General features: G+C 41.3%; 1 protein-coding gene across 3 annotated transcripts in view; it reads left to right on the plus strand.

Annotated features, from left to right (window-relative positions):
• The window catches only part of Sfmbt2 (Scm like with four mbt domains 2), a 229,799-nt gene that overhangs the window by 112,367 nt on the left and 99,829 nt on the right, over nucleotides 1-17,603 (plus strand). For all 3 annotated transcript variants that reach the window (XM_017796107.2, XM_029559693.1, XM_029559692.1), the window contains exon 7: nucleotides 6,168-6,265. In XM_017796107.2, the coding sequence (XP_017651596.1) occupies nucleotides 6,168-6,265 (98 nt within the window). The remainder of the gene's footprint in view (nucleotides 1-6,167; nucleotides 6,266-17,603) is intronic.

Raw genomic sequence — 17,603 nt, forward strand, 5'->3', positions numbered from 1 at the left:
CATCCATCATCTATCATCTATCTATCTATCTATCTATCTATCATCCATCTATCTGTCTATCCATCTATCTATCTTCTATCTATCATCTATCATCTATCTGTCATTCCTCTTTCTATCCATGCATATCATTAAATAATCCATTCTGACACAGAAACAGTAATGAGAGGATGAGAAGATTATCCTGTTTCTCCCCACACATTCTCAGTTGTATATAACTTCAAATGCACTGGCGAATAGCTTTGCACAGGTGTAATTGGATAGACCAGTGCATTAAGCTTTCTGACACATATAACTAGTAAAAAAAATTTCTTCTTATAGAATTTTTTTCCCTAGATGTTTGCTATGTGCCAGGCAATTCGACACCTGTTATGCTATTTATTTGGGTTCCAAAAAATGTGCTGTGTGTTGGGTGTGACTCTTCCCACAATAGTGAACAGAACTGAGACTGAGGTTAAGCTATTTCTCCAAGGTCCCCAGCTTGTAGGGAGCAAGCCTTGTGTTTCAATTTAAACCCCCAGGTCGGGGGCCCTTTATACTCCATTGCTTCTGCTCACCTAGTCTTGCCAACCTTGTGATGAGAAACCAGGACAAAAATATTGGATTATTATGGGATTCAAAATGCCAAGATAGAAATATTCAATTCTTTCAGAAATTACTGATCTTCATTCTTTGATCGGTCTTACAGGTATAGGTAGAGTAAGTAACTAGCACTTGGTGTCATTGAAATTGCCAGAGTTCTCCTCCCAAGTCCCTTGCCAGTGTTAGTCCTGAATACACAGAAGTGAGAAGTTATATTTACCTCATCTGTCACTCAAGGGCTTTGAGTATAGAATACTTCCTGGTTGTAGATTCCATGTGTTTGCATCTGTGTTAAATCTGACAGGTGTATAGATGTGTAATCCAGTATTTTGTGATAGCCATATTGTTGTTGTCAACATTTTGAGAAGCAGCCAGGAAAGCCTTTTATACCCTGAACAGTTTTAGGTGATGACAAAGGTTCTGTCCATGCTGTGAGAAAAGACCTGAGCTCAGGTTTGCCTGGGGATTCATAACCTGGCAGGGAAAATTTACTTTGTGGGGAAAGGTGGGCGTGTAAATCTCAGCTTGGTGCTTAATTGCTTTATAAATTCTAGGAGCAACTTGCCAGTGTAAAGATTTATAGCTGAGCAAAGAATTTCTAGTAGCTTCTTATGTTCTTGGTTGTGTTTTGTTTCCTAGGGAATCCTGAGACTCGTAATCAAAAGCTTGAATGGAAAATTTCCCTGTAGAAAATATTTGCTTATGAGCCCTCTCCCATTAGATAATTCCATATCTTTACAATGTATAAATAAATTGTGTTTACTTGTCTTAGCATTTCCTGGAAATAGTTGTTCATTTCACAGAATAGTTTATAGGTTTCCCTAGAGACTTTGGAACAGAGATTTGTCAAGAACTTATTTTTCCAGTCTTTGAAACTGTCAGCGTGAATGGCTGTGTGTGGGCAAATGACAGTAAAAGGTGAAATGTCACTAAAATGTGACTTTAAATTCCTCAAATACAGTACTTAGAAGATGAAAACTGGATTCTGTTACCTCGTTCAGCGAAACAACACCCGTGGGAAAAGAGGCAATTATTACTCCGATTTTACACATGAGAACAGAAGCTGATACTTTAGATTTGTGTAAATTAATTTTGAGTCCCAGGGTGACTTGTACCACTTAAATGGTGGCACCATTTCCTGAACTGAAATGTATTTGTGAATACAGTTTAAGACTGTAGAAAATATTAGACTGATTTTCTTATTCCCAGACACTAGTAAATCAATGAGAAGTGTTCAGCATTTAAAACCGAGGGAGAGGAGTGAGGTTACAGGTGGCGGTGGTGGTTGGGGATACAGTAGAGGCTCTGGTCGACTTAGACAAGAAAGCTCTGGGAGCTGGACTGGTTTGCAAGGACCTCTTTGTCCTGCATCCTCACCAGCACCATCACTAGTTATAAAGCATCTTCACCCTTCCTTTAGTGTTACTTACAACTTCTTAAAGGACACACTATTCCTCAACTATGCAGTGAGAACATACAGGTAGTGACCGGGAAGTAACTCTTCAGAAACTCTAGGAAAGGTGCTGGATTTTTATACTGTTCACTTTTGGGGATATACTGCCATAGAGCCTTTCCATTCATGGCCAGAATTCTGGTACTTGACAGTGAAAAGGGAAAACAAAAGAAGGCGTCTTGCCCTGTATTAGGGAGTAATAACTAATTGTGCTGTGTGTATAAAATACGTCAAATGATTGACATATGATTCAAGCTGTAATCACAGTATCACCACCAGCTTCGGGTTTTCTGAGGTCGTGGACCTCTTAGCCAGCCTGACTTGTTTATCTGTGTGTGAATGTTTAATGTTTAGATGTTATTGTAGAAGCTGAGGAGATGAAACGTTTGAATTCTTCTTTTCTGTGTTTATACGTTTGTCCATCTCATGTTTATTTCTTTAAAAATCTTTCTCTCAACTTTTTCAAACATTAAAATAATTCAAGTAGTTCCTAGAGTAAATTTCTGAATAGAAATTAAAGTGCTTCCTGTCTAAACCAATCCTTATTTCCAAAGAGTTAGTGCATTTGAGATTTGTATCGCACTAAGGAAATACCAAAGCCTGGATGGTGTAAACAGTGGACATTATTTTCTCACAGTTCTGGGGTCTGGGAGGCTAAGACAAGGGCCAACATGCTTGGAGATATGGTGAGGGATCCCTTCCTGGCTTACAGATGGCCACATTCTAGTTGGAGTTTCACATAGTAGATTAGAGTCCCCTTTTCTTATTAAGACACTAATCCTGTCTTAAGGGACCATCCTACAAAACTCACTTAACCCTAATCATCTTCCGAAGGTTCTCCAAATACTGTCACATTGGAGATTAAGTCTTTTGTATAAGAATTGGGGAGGATACAGATTCAATTCATAATTCTCTCTAATATTTCCTGTCTCTTCATGGCCATAGTCTTTCCTCTTGGTGAGAATCTGGTGGAGGAGGGAACAGTCATAGTGGATGATAGGCACATATAAAAGAGATCACTCTGAAAGTCCTCTGTTCGCTTATGGTTATTTATTCATTTGTAGAGATCAATTTCTTCATGCTTTCTACAGCTTTCCAGAAGTCACTTGCCAAAGCTTTGTATGGAGGGAGATCACCTCATTTTCTTGTAGATTTTTGACTACAGATGGAAGGGAACATATTTTTTAAAAGATTTTATTTATTATTTATATTTTATGTGTATTAAGTGCACCTGTGTCATGCAATGCCCGAGGAAGTCAGAAGAGGGCGCTGAATTCTCTGGAACTGGAGTTTCAGATGATTGGTAGCAGCCCTGTGGGTGCTGGGATTCGAACCAGGGTCTGGAAAAGGACACATTTTACTTGCTTATGACTTCCCCACAACCAGAAAACAGGATACGATGTGCACTGTTAAGTCACCTGCAGCACGAATCATTTTAAGGAAATGTTTTATGTCCCCTTAATGGAGCTGTTTATTGTCCATAAACTTGCTGGTGTGACTGGAGTAGCCATGACTCCTGAAACACAGGGGATGTTGTTCACTGTGGTTTGCATCTTGGAGGTGTTTCACCTTTACAGGTGGTAGAGCAGACTGGCCAAACTGCACTTTTGCCTTTGCAGAAAAGAGGGAGACTTGCACGGGTTCAGAGTCCACCTGTACTAGGTACTTTTCCCATTGCGGTAACAAAACACTTGACATGAACAACTTGAGGAAGGATGGAAAAAGGGTTTATTTTGTCTCACAGTTGAGTCCACAGTTCATCATGATGGGGTGGTATGGTGGCAGGGGCATGAGGCAGCTGGTCGCCATTGCCTTTGCAGTCCAGAGGCAGGGAGATGAATATTGTCGCTCAGCTAGCTTCCTCTTTTTTATTTAGTCTGGGACCCCCAGCCAATGGGATGCTGCTGCTCACATTATGGGCGGGTCTTTATAGTTAATGCAATTTAGAAACTCTTATACAGATGCCCAGAGGTTTGCCTTCTAGGTGACTGGAGATCCTGTTAGGGTGACAATCAATATTGCCCGTCACACTACCTTAAGGTTTACTGTCCTCAGAAAGATGACAAAGAATCATAAGCTTGATTGACAGGTGGAAGTTATCTAGAATATGGACTGCTCGTTCTGTTTGTCTCCATAGTGGAAGGAGAGCTGGCACATGGATGGAGGACTAGGGTCGGGGTGATGTGGTCAGTCTGTTCTCTAGGGCCAGTGTGTGTTAGTCAGGTCAGGAGGGCTCTGGCAACCGTTAGGGGTGTGGGTATCCTGGGCTTAGTTTGGCTAGTGCGGATCTAAACTAGACCACTGGGTTTTCACTTAAACTGATTTTGAGCACTTTTTCAACTACTTTTTTGTATCCCAGGAGCTCCCTTCCTGACTCAGAAATCAAATGGTTCATAACTGGTCAGGATGACAAAGCAAAAGTCCAAAAAAGCAGACCGAGCTTTTCCTTATTCTTGGCCTTTGTGTCTTCAGACTCTGTCCTTGGTTGGCCTTGACCTTGGAAATCCCCACATTTTGTAATTTGCTCCTTTTCACACCCCACCGAGGTTTGAGCTCCCCTGATGGCGGTTCTCTCTGATGGCAGAAAGGGCAGCTTTGCTCTTGTGAGGTGACAGCATATCGTGTTCTGCTTCGCATTCTCTTTGAACAGCTGCCTTGGTGTCCTTCAGACCTTGCTCTCTGGAGTCAAGTTTTCTCCCTCCACACTACGGTATTGATGCCATGCTCCTGGACCTGAACCATTAACCGTGTTCCATAGCACCTTCCTATGCTCAGGGAGCGACGCACAAGACTCTGAACTGGTCTCTTTGCCTACTTTGTGGGACTCTGCAACAACTCTCCCTCCACATGTCCCTCTCCCTTGTGGGGAAACCATGCATTCAGTCTCTGCAGAAATATTTATTGAGGCCATACTATATACACCGCAAAATGTTAGATGCTAACTTAGAAGAATCACATGTGTTTTTGTTCTGACATAAACATGTCAAATTGAGAGGAAAAAGAAATTCCACTAGAGGTAGAAATTTCCACATGAAATGCTAGAAAAGATTATAGACAAGTATAAGATATTTTGCCACAAATCACTCTTTGTGTAAAGACAGCAGTGTATGGGTAACGTGACTACCTCTAGCAGCATCATACACCAACTTTAATTATATCCCCCGAACACTACAGAAACTGCTAAAACAGAGGGGTTTCAGGCTCAAGGTGAGTTCATAAGCCAAAGGGATCCAAATATATAGCTTCATGCTAAAAAGCAGACATGCAAGAAATTAAAAATATAGCCCAGAAGTTTAATGTTGCCTTTTAAGTGTGCTTAAATTCATATCCATATCCTGTCTGTCTGTCTGAAGTAGCTGGGGTTGATATAGGGATGATATAAACACATCTACTTCCAGTGAGTGCTTCTGCAAATCTTGTTTTGATAAGGTCTTAAATCTGTTGTGATCGGGCCATAAAATTCCCCTGCAGGCTCAGCAATAGGTGAGAGCAGAGCTCAACAGTTATGTTTTTCCTTTTAATTTTGCATGCAGACGGTGTAACCTCAATGTGTAAATCTCTCTCCTCTCCCCCAAATGCCTGGGGGAAAATACAGGTGACATGTGGTGTATTCACAGCATTTCTAGTCTAAATATAAAACTCGGTTTGTAAATTTTGATTTACCTTTGAATTTTTTTATGACTTATACAGACTATTTTTAGCACATGTGGACTTTGAGATTTAGTGGAAAAAATATGTTGTAATAACTACAAATGCCAGACTAGAGTCATTTATAGTTTAGAAATTTATCAGAGAATAAAGTCCTCTATCAGCAGTTAGTATGTCTTTGGTGATACATGAGATCTTGGGCTGCCAATGACAGAAAGGCTTGCTTATGTGATTAATACCATTAAGTCACTTACAGAAGGCCCAGAAAATACATACAAATGTTCCCTGAGGAAGAGCCCTATTAAGTTTATTCTTCATTTCTGATAGCAGAATCCCAAGTTGCTCTTTAATTTCAGAGAATTCCTTCAGTAGGTGGCTGTTTATGGAAGTGTGGGCACTGACAGGTCTAAGCGTGCTGGGTATTCTGGAAGAACCGCCTGCCAGAACTGTAGTCTCTAACCTCTTCTGTGGTTTGCTGTTGCTACAGAACTCTATCCTTTGAAGATGACCTCTGAGTGGAAATGTGCTCTGGAAAAATCCCTAATTGCCGCTGTAGAGTTTCCTCTTCCAATGGAAGTATTTAAGGTAAGTTGGGAGTCTCCTCCGTTTAGCTGTTCTGATCCAGTATAAACTGTTGGAGGTCTGGGGAATGGCTTACTGGGTAAAGTCCTCATGTAAGTGCGAGGCCTTGAGCTTGGATTCTAGAATCCACATACACGCTGGATGCAGTCATGTATATCACACATCTATAATCCCATTCCTTCCCTGGCAAAATGGGAGGCAGAGACAGGAGAATGCGCTCACAGTCTCAGGCCAACTGACTTGGTGCATGGAGCGGCAAACGAGACACTGTCTTAGATAAGGTGGAAAGTGAGAACCAATACCCAGGGTTGTCCTCTGACTTGCACATGTGTACTGTGTCATGTGTGCACCCCCACTTACACACACACAAACTCTCACACACATCATATACATACAAACCTTTTTAAAAAGGAAAAAGTACTCTATATCAATTTCCATTTCACTATTAGGAAACTGCCAGCTTGGCCAATTTTCATTTTAAACGCTTCAATTTTGTCTGTTCCCTTTTGCTATTTTTAAAACAATTTTCATAAATATCCATGTTATAAGATGCTGATTAAAATATTTTTATTGATTTTTCTCTGTCGTGTAAGCTCTGTTTTAATCTCCTCATCCCCTACTGATACAACCAAAGACATTATATTAAATCTGATTTTTACTGTTTATTAAAAGTGATTGAAAATGGAAGGGCGGCAGTGGTGATCGCTCAGTTGGTCAAATGCTCACCTCATAGGCATGAGAACTTGAGTTTGATTCCTCTAGAACACGTTAAAAAAAAAAAAAAAGTGCACCAGAGAGGTGCATACTTGTAATCTTAGCACTGAGGAAGTAGACACATATAGATCCTGGGGACGGCTGGTCAGCCAGCCTAGCCAACTTGGTGAGTTCCAGACCAATGAGAGACTGTCTCTCACAAAAACAAGGTAGATGGCCCCAGAGGAACAGCAATGTGAGGTTGTCCTCTGGCTTGCATGTATACCTGCACATACACATAGACACATGCAGACACACAGGAGGAAAAAAGAGAGAGAAGGAAGGAAGGAAGGAAAGAAAGAAAGAAAGAGAAAGAAAGAAAGAAAGAAAGAAAGAAAGAAAGAAAGAAAGAAAGAAAGAAAGAAAAAGAAAGAAAGAAAGAAAGAACTGAAAATGACGTTTCTCCCCATGACTCACTTTTCTTGATGGCTGGAGAGGCTTGTTCGGAGTGTCTGCTACATATCAGGCCTTCTGCCAGGCCCTCCTACAGAGACAGAGTAGGAAATATATCCCAACTGAAATGGATTTCCATGTCCTTAACATTTCTACAACCACATTGCCAACTTATACCTCCCCATCCCTTTCTGAGAAGCCCAGGAGAGGGCCTTGGTCTTCTAGGGTGGGCTCTAGCGTATCTCCAGGGCTCTCACCATCCACGCTTATTAGGAGCCCTCGTTCATCCTTGCCTCCTGATGTAGCTGGCGTTCCTAGCTTTCGTCCCTTTTGAGGAGTCTGCGGTATTAACTGGGTTAGCTCTGGGCTTTTCTGCTGAGGACTTCATTATTCAGGTTTTGCTGAATTGGGTAAATTTGTTGCTTGTTTATCAGCTGTTTCATCTTCTATACCTTTGTGGCTCTGAGTGGGCTTATGTCTTAAAAACAAAGCAAATGAAACCTGTTGTACTATAGTTGTGCTTAGAGTTTAGGAGGACTTAAAAATTGAAGTAGGTTTTTGTTTGTTTATTTTTGTGTTTGACGCCTTAGCCTGCCAGGGCCATTTTTAAAACTGTTTGAATTTTTGTGCTCAGCAGAGCTTCAGCATCTTTCCTAGACCAGCCAAATTTGATGTGAGCTTGTGGTGCCTCCCCTTGTCCATGTTCTGTGATGAATTTTCTCTGGGTACCAGGCTACCTCCTTGGGAGTCTTTTCTATGTGCTTCTAATTCCAGTACCTGTTTTGGCCTTTCTGTTAAATTCCTACACATCCTCTCCTCTAATCTCAGATAGCAATTCTCTAACTTATTCTATACCTGGGCTCCTGGACCAGGTCCTGAGGCCAGATGAGACTCCATTCTGATAGGTTGGTAGTGTCCTTGTGTCACAGTGACATGTGACATGTAATCATTTGTTTGGTTCTGTGTGTTATATCGTCCCTTCTGACTTAACTAGAAGTTCCAGGAAGGAAAGGGCCATATGTTTACGGTTAGAAATGTAACTCCTAGCACTTAATAAATATTTATCAAATCAATGAACAGATTCTTGAATGGATCACACACATTTAACTCTCTGGATTTAAAAGTTCTGAGTTAATGTAACTGTAGAGCAATTGAATCTATAGCTATACTTAGAACTGCAAATTCTAAGACTTGAAAGTTAGAATCATTAATGATCTTGATCTATTTCTAATTAAAAAGTAACTGATTCATTAAATGTTTATCGAGAAGTTATTATCTACAAAAGGCTGTTATGTTCTGTTGATCTGATTCCAAGATTTAATTTAAGTTGGTCTCCGTTTTCCAAAATACAATTATCTTCTTCCCTTAAATTCATCCTGTGAGAATTCAGACTCTTATTTTGATATATTACCTGAAAATTGCCATCTTAATGTTTTGCTATAATTAAGCATTACTTTAAAAGCAGGTACTGGATAGTTCTTTTGGGCCCTAGCACAAGACAGGGTATATGGGGTAGGCAGTTAATAAATAAAAGTTGGTTATAGGCTAGGCATGGTGGTACATACCTTTGAGCCCAGCACTCAGGAGGCAGAGACAGGCATATCTCTGTGAGTTCGAGGCCAGCCTGGTCTACACAGTGAATTTCAGACCAGCTGCAGCTACAGGGAGAAATTGTCTCAAAAATACCAAAATAATAAATAAATAAAATAAATAAATAAATAAAACAAATAAAAGTTGGATACATTGAATATTTGTTAAAATTTGTAATCTGCTTTTATAAATGTGTTATTTCCATTTGATGGAAGGGAAATGGCAAGATGAATTCTGTTTGTATGGAGACTATATGAACAAATTTAATTTGTAGGTCATGAGAACTGTTTATCTGTTGTCTAAGGCTACTGTAACAAATTGCCATGGACTGGGTAACTTAAGATATTCGCTCTTATTTCTGGAGGCTACAATTCAAATCAGATTGTGAGCAAGTTCAGAACCCACCTGAAGGCTTTGAGGGAGAAACCCACTTAGGGACCTGTCTTAACTTCTGGGCGGCCACCTGCCGTCCCTGGAGTCCCTTGGATGGTGATGGTATCAGTCAGTTTTCAGCTCTATTTGTTCATCTTCAGGTGACCTCAGAGTCTCTATGTGTCTGTCCATGTTTCCCTAGACCAATAAGCACACCGGTCATTTGATTAGAGCCCATGCTAACCCAGAATGATCTCATTTGCAAAGACTGTTTCCAAATGATGTGCTCCATTCAAAAGTTCTAAGTGGGGAGTTCAACCCAGTACAACCACATTTCACACACATTCAGCAGTTTAAGAAATAAAACACTCCACTGAGTCCCTCTACTTAACATACAAGGAGGTAATTCTGTTGGGAGAAATTCCATGTATGTGATGAGGGCCAGACTATCTCTGTAGGTCCTTCCCTTATTAAAAAAAATAAATTTTATCTCTTACAGGTATTTTTAAGATCTGCAGGGCTCTAAAATAGTGGGGGGTGTATATGAGTGTGGATGTATATGTGTATATATGTGTGTACTTTCTGTGTGGTGGGTGGTATTTGTTTATGTACATGTTCATGTGTGCCTGTGTGTTCACACAGGTGCATGCATGTGTGCTTGTGCAAGTGTGTGCTGAGGACATAGATCAATGGTAATTACCTCTTTAGTTGCTCTCCACCTTGCTTTTTGAGGCAGAGTCTGTCTCTGAACTCAGTGCTCACTGATTTGGCGAGCTGGCCAACAAGCTCCCTCAAATCTTCCTGTCTCTGTTTCCAAAGCCACAGGGTTATAGGCTTATGCCATTATGCCTGGATTTTACCTGGGTATTGGGGATCCAAACAAGTCCTATGCTTGCATAGCAAGCACTTTACCAACAGGGCCACCTCTTCATCCCTGATGGGTTTTCATAGACATATAATAATAATGATAGCACACATATATGTCTATCTGTATCTATGCGTTTTCTCTTTTACAGCCCTTTGGTCATCAGTGTTTCCAAGTGGGCAGACTTACTTCTGTTTCTTTCATTACAGTACCAGGAATATATGTTTGAATTCAGCAGTAAATCATCTGTGATGTGTGTTGTTATGGAAAATTGCCATCATGTAACGCTATTATGAGACAGAAGTCAAAGCTAAGCACATTTAATGGCTAGAGACGAGCAGAATTTCCAGGGAGTTCTTTTTATTATTTTTACACTTTAGATAAAATGGGCACATTGATGGAATGCATCTCATTATGTTGCAACTCCTCACTTTGGGCCATGTATTCATGTCTGTTTCTCTCTACATGTAGTCAAGCCAAGTTCACAAGCTTTCTTTTCCCTCTACCTTGAGCAGAAGCAGTGTAAAAACAAGCTCATGGGTTGGTGTTTCTACTGTTATAACGTAGACAAAATTCTGAATGGATTTTAGATCCCCCATTTTTCAAGGAATTCTGACTTTCTTTGTTTGGAAAAGTAGAATCTTCTAAAGGTAAGCTTAATTGAAAGAAGAGTACGTGATGTTATGGGTTAAAAAAAACAGAGGGACGTTAGAAAACCTGCTTTATTGAAACATAACTGCTTTCTCCCTGAAAACCAGCCTTATTATTTAGAGGTAAAAAGATTTAGCAAAACAATCTCTAACTTGGTAGTAGTTCAGTCTTTAAAAATAACAAAGAGGGGCTGGACATGTAGCTCAGTTTTCAGAACACTTGCCTTGCGTGCACCAAGCCCAGTTCCCAGTGCTCCATAAACCTGATGAGGTAGTGCACACCTGTAATGCCAGCGCTTCGAAGGTGGAGACAGGAGGATAAAAAGTTCAAGCTATATAGCTATTTGAGGGTATCCTGGGCTACATGAGACCCTGTCTCAAAAATAAATAATAAAGGGCTGGAGCGATGACTCAGTGAGTACTGGCTGCTCTTCCACATAACCCGATTTTGGTTCCCAGCACCCATGTCAGGAGGCTCACAACTGCCTGAAACTTCAGCTGGAGGGGATCTGATGCCCTCTTTTACGTTTCTCAGGCATCAGCATACATACCCATGACACACACAGAGGCACACAAACATACATATAAATAAAAAGAAAAAAATTTCTTTTGGTCTTTTTTGAGACAAGGTCTCCCTGTAGCCCCAGCTGACCTGGAACTCACTATTTAGGCCAGACTGGCCTCAGTCTCACAGAGATCCACCTGCCTCTGCCTCTGCTGGGATTAAAGCCCTGTGCCACAATGCCTAGCATATAAAAAGAAATCCTAATAATAATAGTAGTAGTAATAATAATGGCATGGGGGAGACCCTGCTGCATGTTAGCTTGGTCTCTCTTTGGATGTTCCCTTAGAACAGGCCTCTCTACATTGCACAGCTGGGTAATCTCTGCTAATCAGAGCCTACTAAAGATTCCTTTAAATACGGCAACAACCTTTACTATCATGATCGCATTCACCTATTTTGCAGTCTCTGCACGCCCCCATTTGACTGACTGACATATTCCTCTGTCCGCTCAAGGGCAAAGCCTGTGCCAACAAAAGACTTATTTTTGTCTTTCTTAGAGAATTAAGATGGGTTTTCCAGAGCTCCTTTCTGCCATGGGACAGTGAAGCTTGACTAGATGAATCTAGCTTTGTGGCCAGCAGTATCTGTTGCTTCAGGTTTTTAGTTCAGTGTCTACCAAGATACCACTAAAGGGTTTGGGGAGACTTAGTTCAGAATGGGGTCTGTGGAGGCCAGGACAGAAGAGTCCGTCAGTCCCAAAATTCTTGAGCCTTCTATAATTGCTGTTCTTGTTCACTTTCTGTCCTCTCTAAATTGCAGTCTGCTTCTGTGGCAGATGTCTAATAAAGTTTCCCTTGTAGATCACATATCCACCCCAAAGATAAATCAGAAGGATCATTTTTCTGCTTTCCAGTTTTTAGAAGTAAAACAAAACAAAACAAAAACAGCTTTTTTCCTTAGAGGGATAGAAAAATATAAAATGAAATAGTGAACTCACAACTGAGTCTGGTTTATGGTCAACTAAAAATGCACCAGGTCAGTTTCTTGGCTAAGGACCGGAAAGACTTCAGAACTCCAAGAAGAATGTTGGAGTGAACTGAAATTAAGAAACCATCTCTGCATGATAAAAACAGAAATCGTGTTCTAGGAAATCTCATTACTCACAAAACTTGCAATGTCCAGATTTGGTTTCTTGCTGAAAAATATCACTGATTCGATTTAATATTTACTCACACACAGTGTGTGCAGGGTTTTTCCCCACATTTGTGTAACTAATATTTATTCATCACTTGCATATACTTAACTGTACATTATTATGATAACAGTTGTCAAAATAGGCTATATCAGGATATGAATTTTCATATTGCTTTAAGGTGGAATTGGAAAAAATCAAAGTATTATTTTGGAAATAGAGGTTTTCAATCACATGGTAAGAAAGAAGAAAAACTGAATGAACTCTCAATTCAAGAAGCTAGACCTTTAATACACAAGTGTGTTCACTGAGGCAGAGAGAATAACCATTGATAGATCTGAAGGACTAATGTGTGCTGGTTTAAAACAATTAATGGGCCTGTCTTATATTCGCTTTGTATATCTATGTGTATATATATGTATGAACCTGTTCATGTGTGACTGCATGTGTGTGTGTGCAGGTGATCATGCATATGTGTGCACACAGAGGGCAGAAGTCGATGTTAGGTCTTCTCAGTGGCTTTCCACTTTATTTTTTAAGACAGGGTCTTTCAGTGAACCTGGAGCTTGCCAGTTCAGCTATGAGCAGTGAGCCACAGTGCTCACCCCTCTGCACCCCCCCAGTCCTAGGATTACGTGCATGTGCTGCCCTGCCCGTCTTTCTTGTATAGGTTCTGGGGGATCGAGCTCGGGTCGTTTTGCTTGCACCGTAAGTGCTCCATTTTCTGAACAGTCCCCAGTCCCCGTTTCTCTTTTGATCCCTGCACCGATGAACTCCTGTTGTACTCTTTGTGCTGTTATGTGTCCCCTTCACCCATATTCCCTGTTTCCTCATTAAACAAGCAGATAATGAAAATACAGGGTGCTGGAGAAACATGACGCAGGGATCGCTTTGGTTCTGTGACAGAGATGGTGCTCGGTAACTGGTGTCTTCTCTCTAGCCTGTTTGGTTTCTGTGCTCCGCTTCCTTGCTTGTTCTAACCTGACGTTTGTCTTCCTCAGGTGGGTGTGTGTTATAACTGAACAGATGACGTGGCTGAGCAGCAGTGTTCTGCTGCTTCTGGCTTATTCTCCTTTATCCGAAGCTGTGAAAGGTTTTTGTTTTTTAAAATGTAATGCATATGTGTGCTGTACTTGATGTATGGTTTCTTCAGTTACTGACTCTCTGGTCAATTCCTATGCAATGTCTGTGGCCATCACTGAGGTCAAGATAACAAGCCTTGGCATCATTCAAGGGTCATTATATATCAAAAGTATAGCTGAGGGCTGGGGATGTAGCTTGCTGGTAGAATGCTTGCCTAGCATGCACGAAGCCCTGGGTTCCATCCCAAAACCACATGCTCTGAGTATAGCGATAACACAGGTCTGTAATCTCAGCATTTGGGATACTGGAGGATCTGGAATTAGCAAGTGGAAGTTTAGCCTGGGGTATGTGAAACCCTGTTTAAGAAAACAAAGTACATCTGGTTTGAATAACAGTTATGCATCAGTTAATGATGGGAACGTCCAGAGAAAGGCATCCTTGGGTGGTTTTGACATGGTGTGAACATCACAGAGTGTTTTTAGAGCAACTCAGATGGTTTAAGTAGCTTGGCATTGCCTCTTCATGCAAGCAAGAGGTGCGGCACATGAGATGTGGGAGGCTGCTGGTGTGACACAAGTTTTACGGTGATCTTGTTTTTATTAACTAGAAAACAGTTTAGTATAGAAATGCATAAGCCAAGAGCTAGTCTTTATTACCATGACAAGTATTCTTTGCCGCACACAACTGCAGGTCCTGTGTTTTGATATGACCGACAGTACGGTACAGTTGTTTACATCGTTGTCGTCACAGACACAAGTAGCGTATTGCCCTATGATGTTATTTTGTTGGTTGTAGTGTCTTCAGGCCCTAGAAGCTTTTTCAGGTTTATGATTCTATGTGGTCACTGTCATATCCGTAGCTCTTCACAAGATAGCTTGCGACTGACTGTACCTCACTAAACTACCTGTTCTTTTTAAAAATATTTTCATTTTATGTATCTGAGTGTATTGCCTGCATACCCATGTTGTGTAATGCCCGCAGAGGTCAGAAGAGAGCATCCAATTCCCTGGAACTGGAGATACAGATGGTTGTTAGCTGCCCTGTGGGTGCTGGGAATTGAACCCGGGTCCTCTACAAGTGCAGCCCGTGCTTTTAACCGCTGAACCAAATTACCTGTTCTTGCAGTGTCTTTTCATAGCTCAGTTTCTGTCATCTCTGACACACAGAACTGTGAAGCAGATCCAAAAGTACGTCTCTACAACTGCTAGGGGCTAAAGGGCACCTTTGAGATCTGTAAAGAATTGCAGTGGTGGTTGGTCTGTCTGGTTTGGAATGCTTTCCGGCAGGGCCTGTAATCCTCTGTTTGAATCTGCTATCCTTGTTTGTTAATGTTTCATAAACACAGGGGAGGAAAGCTGAGAGAAGACTAAGGGAGACCATTTGTTTTTCACACAGAGTTATCTCATGAACATATTAACTTTAGTAAAAGTCTGTTCTTGGATCTGGGAAGATAGCTCAGTTGGTAAATGCTTGCCTTACCAGAACCCATTAAAAAGCCAGGCATGGTACATGCTTGTAAATCTCATACACGGGAAGAGGACACGTGGATCCCTGGGGCCTACTGGTCAGCCAGCCAAGCAGGCAAAGTGAGGCTGTAGGGCAGTGAGAAATCCTGTCTCGAAGAAAAGGTGGAAGGCACCTGAGAAAAGACACCTGAGATTTTCCTCAGACCTCTACACAGAGGGCACACACATGTATGCACGTACCTACATGAACACACACATGCACAAAAGAATCTGTTCATAATACACCAAAGACTGTAGCCTCTAATTTCTGTAACCTGTTTTTGTTTGTCTGAGACAAGGTCTCACTGTGTAGCCAGGCTGGCCTCAGACTCGTGATCCTCCTGCCTCAGTGCTTGGATTATCGCTTAGTGACTCTTGTTTTGTTTTCAAAATTTGTGACTATAGCTTTATCCCTGAAGAGGAATCTCTTTCGTATTTTAGCGTCCATGACTGAGGTAGGTGACTAGGGAGACACTAAATGTGGCAAGGCAGGAAATGCTTTCTTTCTTTCCATCTGGTATAACCAAAGGGTTAAGGAAGGATGTGAGACACTGTGTTTCTATGGTTCATGAGCTTTCGGTTTCTATGGTGCCTGTTTATTTTTTCTCTTGCTCAGCTGGTAAATATAGCAACAGTAAAAAACTGCAACTAAGTTTGGTCTCAGGTGAGATTCTTAAATTCTCTGGAATTTAAGTACCCTGTGTAGAAACAGAATTTCATTTCTTTGTCCAAGCCCTGGAACAATCCATGTTTATAGGATGTATAATTCGTATCTCCTCATGAAGTTTGACCCAAATGGTTCTTTCAAAGAAAAGGTTGATGGTCACCATTCATCAGATTGGTCACTTCTGTGTGATGTGCCCATAGTTGGCTACCTAGCTTGTGAGGATTTTAGGTTGAGGTCTGTAACTGGCTTTTTCCTCTGAGGTTTTACTGGCATCCTGGATTGACCATTTCTATCATTCTTGACTTGAAAAGGCTTGTTAAGCACAATCGCTTTGGGTAGTAAATCACAGAGAAGCTGAGATGTTTTTATGTCCATCCTTTGCTACTGATAGACATGAGAGGTAGAGCGGCTGGAGAGGTGGTTCTGTTGGTAAAGTGCTTGTTATACAAGTGTGAGGACCTGAGTTTGGATCCCTAAAACGTATGTAAAGTGTCAGGTGTGGCAGCATGCTTCTTTAACCCCAGTGCTGCGTGCAGGCTGGAGACAGGCAGATCCCTAGAGCTCACTGGCCAAGCAGCCCAACCAATCTGTGAGCTCTGCGTTTGGTAAAAGACTATCTCGGTGGGGGGTGGGGGCTAGGGAGGGAGGGAGGGAGAGAAAAGAAAGGGCGAAGAACAGTCTGGCTTTCACACATGAACAAGCATGCACACACATGTACACAAGCACCTGAACACACAACCACACACATTTGAGCGCACACGCGCACACACACACACACACACACACACACACACACACACGTTTGAGCGCGCGCACGTGACACACACACACACACACACACACACGAAATGAGAGGTAGAGCTTGCTTGTGATTATTCTTTGTGGGCTCTGGTTCTTGAACCCACGCGAATTACAGAGCAGAAAATGATCATCTTATTTTTATGAGCATTGGAGAAAAATCCGAGATGTAATAAAGAATATGACTCTGGTTAAACAAGAAATGTAACATAAAAATCAGGAACTGTAGATATAGAGAGTTCACGGTAATAATTGTAGGGTCTGTGTGCTGCCTACTCTAGTCTGTTAGATAGGAGTTACTTTGAATTCTAAACATTCACACTGTAAGCGCTCGTCAGCTTCCAGTTATCTATTCTGGGAGTTATTTCTGAGTGACTTTAGCTTCTGCAGCTGCAGAGAAGGCAAGATAATGTTAGCAAGAACTTAATGCCATGCTTACATAGTCTGCACAGGGCGGGCTAGTGTGTGTGTGTGTGTGTGTGTGTGTGTGTGTGTGTGTGTGTAAATCTCTTATTTATACTATTAGATGCATTTCAAAAGGATTATTATGTTCCATTTTTATATTTGTTTTTATTGTGTGAGTGTTCTGCCTGTATGTAAGTACACCACATGTGTACAATGCCCATGGAGGCCAGGAGAGGGCGTTGGATCCCCTGGAACTGTAGTTACAGATGGTTGTTAGTCACCATGTCTGTGCTAGGAACTGAACCCAGGTCCTCTGCAGGAGCAGCCAGTGCTCTTAACTGCTGAACTATCTTTCCAGTCCCCCATTTTGTTTTTTTAAAGATTTAAATTCAGCTCACTATTAAGAAGAATAATGAACATAGATTAGATAGCTTTCATCTGATGTGATTTAAGGCACATTTCATAGAAGCTTTTTTTTTCCTTCCCCTAAGAACAAGCACAAGTGCTTGGGCATACTTTTAATGTGTATAGTGTGTGTCTTGACCAGGGATTTGCAAATAGCA

The sequence above is a fragment of the Nannospalax galili genome, unplaced genomic scaffold (genome assembly GCF_000622305.1).
Source record: "Nannospalax galili isolate Female #2095 unplaced genomic scaffold, S.galili_v1.0 scaffold209, whole genome shotgun sequence".
NCBI lineage: Eukaryota > Metazoa > Chordata > Mammalia > Rodentia > Spalacidae > Nannospalax > Nannospalax galili.